This window comes from Hipposideros armiger, unplaced genomic scaffold (assembly GCF_001890085.2).
Source record: "Hipposideros armiger isolate ML-2016 unplaced genomic scaffold, ASM189008v1 scaffold_45, whole genome shotgun sequence".
In the NCBI taxonomy this organism is placed as follows: domain Eukaryota; kingdom Metazoa; phylum Chordata; class Mammalia; order Chiroptera; family Hipposideridae; genus Hipposideros; species Hipposideros armiger.
Genome location: NW_017731395.1, coordinates 4,081,421 through 4,087,682, shown reverse-complemented (window position 1 = coordinate 4,087,682; position 6,262 = coordinate 4,081,421). Strand labels below are relative to the sequence as shown.

The following is a 6,262-nucleotide window of genomic DNA, read 5'->3' as shown; positions in this document are numbered from 1 at the left end:
CAGGGAAGCCAACCTGAGCAAACACAGCAGCCGAGTGTTCCCAAGGCCAAAATGCTGAGAAAAGCCACTCGTAGTGGGGATCCGAGTTGGCGGGCCCCCTGGCTCCCCACCTTTTCTGGCATTTTCTGCCTCTGCCTCACATTCTGGCTGGACCAGCTGGGCTTGCTGCACGGACACCCCCAGTGCCTGGATTATGGGCCCCCTTTCCGGCCCCCCTTGCACCTCGAGTTTTGCTCTGACTATGAGTCCTTCGGCTGCTGTGACCGGAGCAAGGACCTTCGCATCGCTGCTCGGTACTGGGCCATCATGGACTACTTTGACCTGAAGGGCCATGAGTTATGTGGCGGTTACATTAAAGACATCCTTTGCCAGGTAGGCCTGCGCGTAAAAAGGAACGCTGTGGGGAGCTGGGGAGCTGGCTTAGGAACCCAGCAGGTGGAGGTGCCGGGCCAGTAGCCTGGGTCCTGGGAGCAGGGCTCTTCGAGCACCCAGGCTTTTAAAAGCTTACCTGCCGACTGCCTCACCTTAGAGCTTTAGGCTCTGGACAGGTGCCCAAATGGTGTGCTGAGTGTGGGCTCCCAAAGCTCTCCCTCTGGGCTCTGCTGGTCCCGGAGCTTTCTCAGGCCCTAGGAGAAAGCTGGGTGATCTCCCTGATGCTCTCGGACCGGCTGTTGTCTGGGTCCTCCCCACAGCGCTCCAAGAGCTGCGCCCAGCTCACACCTGTGGTGTTTATGGGCATGTGGAGGGAGCGGTGACTTCTGCTGGGCCCCAGTCCTCATCTGGGTCGTGTGTGCCAGGAGGTCCCAGTGTGATGACGGTAGCGGCAGGGGTTGGGGGCTCCCCAGCACTTCAGGGCTGCACTGGGAGAGCTTCAGGCAGCGGAGTGGCAGTGACTCACACGTTCTGCTTCTCCTGGCTCTCCAGCGGCCAAAAACCCACAGCCCTGGCAGGCATCACCCATGCCGGGTACAGGCTGCACAGGCCGGGGACGAGACACAGGTAACCCAGGCAGGCAGACCTTTGATCAGAGACCCAAGTGGTCACCCTACTCGCCATGCAGGGAACACAGCAGCGTCTAGCACAGAAGCCAGGGCTTGGGTGGCATCGCCCCCGGCTGCCCTTTCTCACCTTGGACACCACCCCTCTGCTGTTTCCTGGAGAACTAACTCAGGGATAACCGTGTGGGCAAAAGCGGGGCTCTTAGAAGCAACAGTGAGCCTGGCAGTTTCTGAGATGGCCCTTGGTTAAAAATGTCTCCTCCACTGTCTCTCGTCCCTGCCCCTTTCCTACTGAGTGAGGCTTCAGAAAACCAAATTCAGCAGCTCTCCTGTTTTAGAGAATTGAAGAAAGAATAACCTATACATACCTATTAAAATTCACAAGGCCCTCCCCTACACAGGTAGTGTCCCCAGCAAAGGCTCTGCAGGCAGCTGTTAGAACCCCCATTTTAGTGGTGAGGAATCCAGACTTTAAAGGACCTGTCCGAAGTCACACAGTATGGGGCACAAATCTAAGGCTCAGACGCCAAGTCCTGTGCCCTCTGATCACACCACGCCAGGGAGAGAACAGCAGCCCTGGCCCGTTCACTCAACGGTCTTCTGACATGGGGCCAATGTAAGTCCCGTCAGAACAGAGCCTCTGTCTCTCGTTCCTGCACACACACACACACACACACACACACACACACACACACACACACACACCCTCTGCAGGGGACACTGCCTGGGGCACAGTGGATACTCTTCCTGGACCTTAGTTTTCTAAGATAGAGAAATGACAGTTACTGAGCCAATGGAGTAGAAGCGACCATGCAAACCCTAAATTGCTGCATGAGAGTGTGCCGTGGCAGGGGTTGCATTTTCACAGCCCCCTCTGTTCACTGGCACTTCGTCCTTATTTTGTCTCCCCTTTCTTGTCTTCCCGCTCCCCAGGAGTGGACAGTCAGTGAAGTAAGACTCAGAGCAGTTCAGTCTGCTTTTTGTCGGCGGCTCTGACAAGTCTCCTGAGCTGAAACACACAGTACAGGAAGAGACGCTATGAATCACTGAGCTGTTTCTTCTCCTCTTCCCAATAGCCAAGGGCCTGCTCTGTAATCAGGACTGAAATAAGAGAGAAAGGAGAGCTCAAATACATCTGAGAAATGGTGCGGGTCCCTTTGTTCATGGAGGAGACAGCAGACAGTCCCGCACTGGCCAGAGGGCTGGGAGGGATGTCAGTGATAGGGCGGGGGTGGGGTGGGGGTGGGAGGGTGTGTTCTGGGCCAGTGGACTCCGCACTTCCCAGTGGCCCCAAGCTACACCCTTTAAATCTGCCTTGTTTACTTTCCTAACCTCAGTTGCTTCTGTCTTCCATCACTGTTGGGAGTTGGTTGTCTACCCAAAATGTTCTATTTTCCTCCTAAAAATGCTATAGTTTTAGGGGGTCTGAGTAGCAGATGCTCCTTTGGACGCGCAGTCCTTGTGTGTTTGCGTAGAGAGCAGTCGCGTGGCCCTGTAGCCATAATTCAAATGTGTAGAGCTCCCAGCATGGCAATTTATATACATTAAACACCTAAATATTTTTAATATTAGTAAATAAGTGATGAAATTACTAGATGCCTAATCTCTGGGAGCAATACATTGCATGCCCATTTTGATGATTTTACTTTTAAATTGTAACATATTTCAAACCTATGGAAAAGCACAGAAAATGAAATCATTCACACTATGTAATCCAACGTTCAGATTTCATAAATGTGAAACTTTTGCCACATTACTTCAGATTTGTATAAAGAAGTCAAATCTTACAGAGACAGCATTGATGATAAAGAGAAAGATGGAGAAACTTGGCACTATCTCTTTAAAAAAAAATCCATTACTTAATAATACTTTACGTGTTCAGAACTAACGTAAAATATTACAGCTGTACAGTGAATATGTGAGATTTTTTTCCTCCCTTCCCGCCTTCCAAGAGGATGAACTTGGTAGAAAATTTGGGTCCCAGAGCTTTCCCAGTATTGGTCATAGAAATTCCAGAATCCTAACTCTTTCCGAGACTGTTTTTCCTTCTGTTTGCTCAAAAAATGGGACCAGCCCCACTGGGGCCCGTGTGACTGTGGGGGTTGAGCGTCCTTTTCTTTTCCAGGAGTGCTCGCCCTATGCAGCCCACCTCTACGATGCTGAGAACCCTCAGACGCCCCTCCGGAACCTTCCTGGCCTCTGCTCGGACTACTGTTCCGCATTCCACTCTAGCTGCCACTCTGCCATCTCCCTGCTGACCAGTGACCGTCGCCTCCAGGACACCCACGGAAAGGATGGCGCCCACTTCTGCCACCTGCTCAACCTCCCTGACAAGGACTATTGCTTCCCTAACGTCCTGAGGAACGACCACCTCAATCGCCACCTGGGTCTGGTGGCAGAGGATCCTCAGGGCTGCCTGCAGCTCTGCCTGACCGAGGTGGCCAACGGGCTGAGGAACCCGGTGTCCATGGCCCACGCTGGGGACGGCACGCATCGCTTCTTCGTGGCCGAGCAGGTGGGGGTGGTGTGGGTCTATCTGCCTGATGGCAGTCGCCTCGAACAACCCTTCTTGGACCTCAAGAATACCGTGTTGACCACTCCGTGGATTGGGGATGAGAGAGGCTTCTTGGGGCTGGCTTTTCATCCCAAATTCCGCCGCAACCGCAAGTTCTACATTTATTATTCATGCCTGGGCAAGAAGAAGGTAGAAAAAATTCGAGTTTGCGAGATGAAGGTTTCTCGGGCTGATCCCAACAAAGCTGACCCGAAGTCAGAGAGGTGAGACATACCCATGAGGGTCTGTGTACCGTGCTCCAGGATAATGCGACAGGCCCTCTGAGATGATATAGGGGAACATTCCTGGTTTTATCCGTTTTTTTGTTTTTGTTTTTTTTTTTTTTTTAGCTGAGCCATCCTGCTACCTGTTGGCAGCTTAGCAGCTGCTCAGCTCGGGCTGGACTCGAACCGCTGTTGCTCAGAGCTCAAACTCTTGAGCGAGCTCTTAACCAACTGAGCCACTCGGCCGGCCCGGAACATTCCTGGTTTTAGAGTCACCTGCTTACAGTGCTGACAAGGAGTCATTGTTGATTCCCGAGGACAGCCCCAGTCAGCCTCTTGAGTCAGTGGTCTTCACGGGTCAGCCATCACCTTACAGTTACCTAATTAGAGACATGCTTGCTTGTCTTTATGGAAGGTAAGCAGAGGCCGGCAGCCATAATGGTTTGAGAAGAGATTATAGATAATAGCAGCCTCTGATTATTGTGTGGCCGTTAGATCCCAGGCCCTTTACCTTGAACGTGGGAATTCTCATCCCCACAGGAAGCTGTGGCACAAGGCCATAGAGTTATGGATGAATGAACAGATGAAGGACTCAGTCTAACCTACCTCAAGTTCATGGTGTCTCCACTGTACCATTCTGCGCTTTTTCTCCTTCTTCTTTCTGCCTTGACTCTCTTTTCTCATATAGTCAGGTTGGGGGATTGAAAAGAGCATGAAGAACTGATAGACTGACCGCTGCTAGGCTGCTCAAGGGAAGGGGTTGGGAGTTCTTATAGAGCAGAGAGTAAGGCCAAGCCCCAGAAAAGGATGACTGTTACCCTGGCTGTGTCTCCAGCCCATGAAGTCATGATATGAAAGAAAAACAATCCATGAAGGAGTCGTACTAGGAAACAAGGGGTGTCTCAGAGCCCCAAAGCTTTCTGCTCCATGGTCCTTGGAAACTCTGAAGTAGGTCTTAGCTGGTTTGGACCAGTCATTTTTGAGTATCTCAAGAGGATACAGATTGAGCTTATATCACAGCCTGTTGCAGAGTTTCTTTTTCCCTTCCAGGGTCATCTTGGAGATCGAAGAACCGGCCTCAAATCATAATGGTGGACAACTCCTTTTTGGCCTGGATGGCTACCTGTACATATTCACTGGGGATGGAGGACAGGCTGGGGATCCCTTTGGCAAATTTGGAAATGCTCAGAACAAGTAAGCTGGATGGAGACTGGGCCCCTGTTCCCTTAGGGTGAACCCCCAGTGCAGTGTTTTTGTTGAGATTCAATCTCCAAAGGGTCAAACCCAAATCACTCACTCCAAGGTGGAGCCCCCTCTGTTGAGGCAAGTGAGAGAATCTTTGTTTTTTTGCCCTATACGTTTCAAAATACATAGTGTATTTTGGTAATTAATATTATGGATGTTGATGTAACTTTCAGAGTGCTATGTAGAGATGAATTCAGAATGTTCAATATATATTATCAGGACGTTATTTACCACACCAAGATCTGACTATCCAATTCAATTCAACTCTACAATATTATTGAGTGCTGTGTTCTAGGCAGTGTGCTAGGCCCTAGAGACACGTGACAGGTTAGTTAATAAGAGCTAATGTATATTGGGTATGTTCTGTGTGTCAGGTGCTGTTCTAAATACCTTACGTGTATTTGAGAATGTAGTTCTAACAGCCCACAAGGGCGAGAATTTCTATCCGTTTTAATGGCTGTATCCCTGGCACTTAGAATATGGCCTGGCACAAGGAAGTCACTCCATACATACTTATGGAATGAATGAATCCTATGAAGTGTAGGTAGTATGACAGCCGTTTTACAGACAAGAAGATAGAGGCAGAGAGGAATAAGTAGTTTGTCCAAGATCACACAGCGAGTAAGAGGCAGAACCAGAATTCACACTCAGACAACTTGGCATGAGAGCCTAATGGTGCTGTGCTACCTAGATAAAGGTCATGTGATCCTTCTGCCCTTTGTACCCAGCAAGCACTCAGCTCCCATATTCCTAGTGATAAAAATATTATGGTTGATATAATATTTACTAATATTATATAATAGTAAAGAGACATCTGTCCAGTGCCTGCTGTGTGTCAGGAATGGTGTTCCATGCTGTACCACAGTAACTCCTTTAACCCTTACATTACAGCCATACTGCAAGGTAGCGTTACTCGCCCCTGCTTTACAAACGAGGAAACTGAGGCCCAGAGACCAGTCATTGGCAGAGCCTCGGAAAGCCTCTGTTCTTTCTCCTGACCACATTGCTCTATGAGGAAGACTAGAGCCAGCTCCTTTTACAAGTTTGTGGTATTAGAACAAACGTGAGCGAAACCATCTCATTGTAAAAATACAAAAATTTTGCTCAGGGCTACATGGACCAGGACTACATCAAACTTTTGCCTAGTGGTTCTCTTGGAGCCAAAAATCAGGAAGTCTTACATCTTGTGTATCTATCTATCTATCTATCTATCTATCTATCTATCTATCTATCTATCTATC

At 49.5% G+C, this 6,262-nt stretch overlaps 1 protein-coding gene across 1 annotated transcript in view; it reads left to right on the top strand.

The window, feature by feature from the left end:
• HHIPL2 (HHIP like 2) overlaps positions 1 to 6,262 on the top strand; it is an 18,197-nt gene continuing 11,935 nt past the window's right edge. The window contains exons 1-3 of the mRNA XM_019639599.1: positions 1 to 372; positions 3,124 to 3,776; positions 4,827 to 4,970. Coding sequence (XP_019495144.1) covers positions 52 to 372; positions 3,124 to 3,776; positions 4,827 to 4,970 — 1,118 coding nt within the window. The 5' untranslated portion in view covers positions 1 to 51. The remainder of the gene's footprint in view (positions 373 to 3,123; positions 3,777 to 4,826; positions 4,971 to 6,262) is intronic.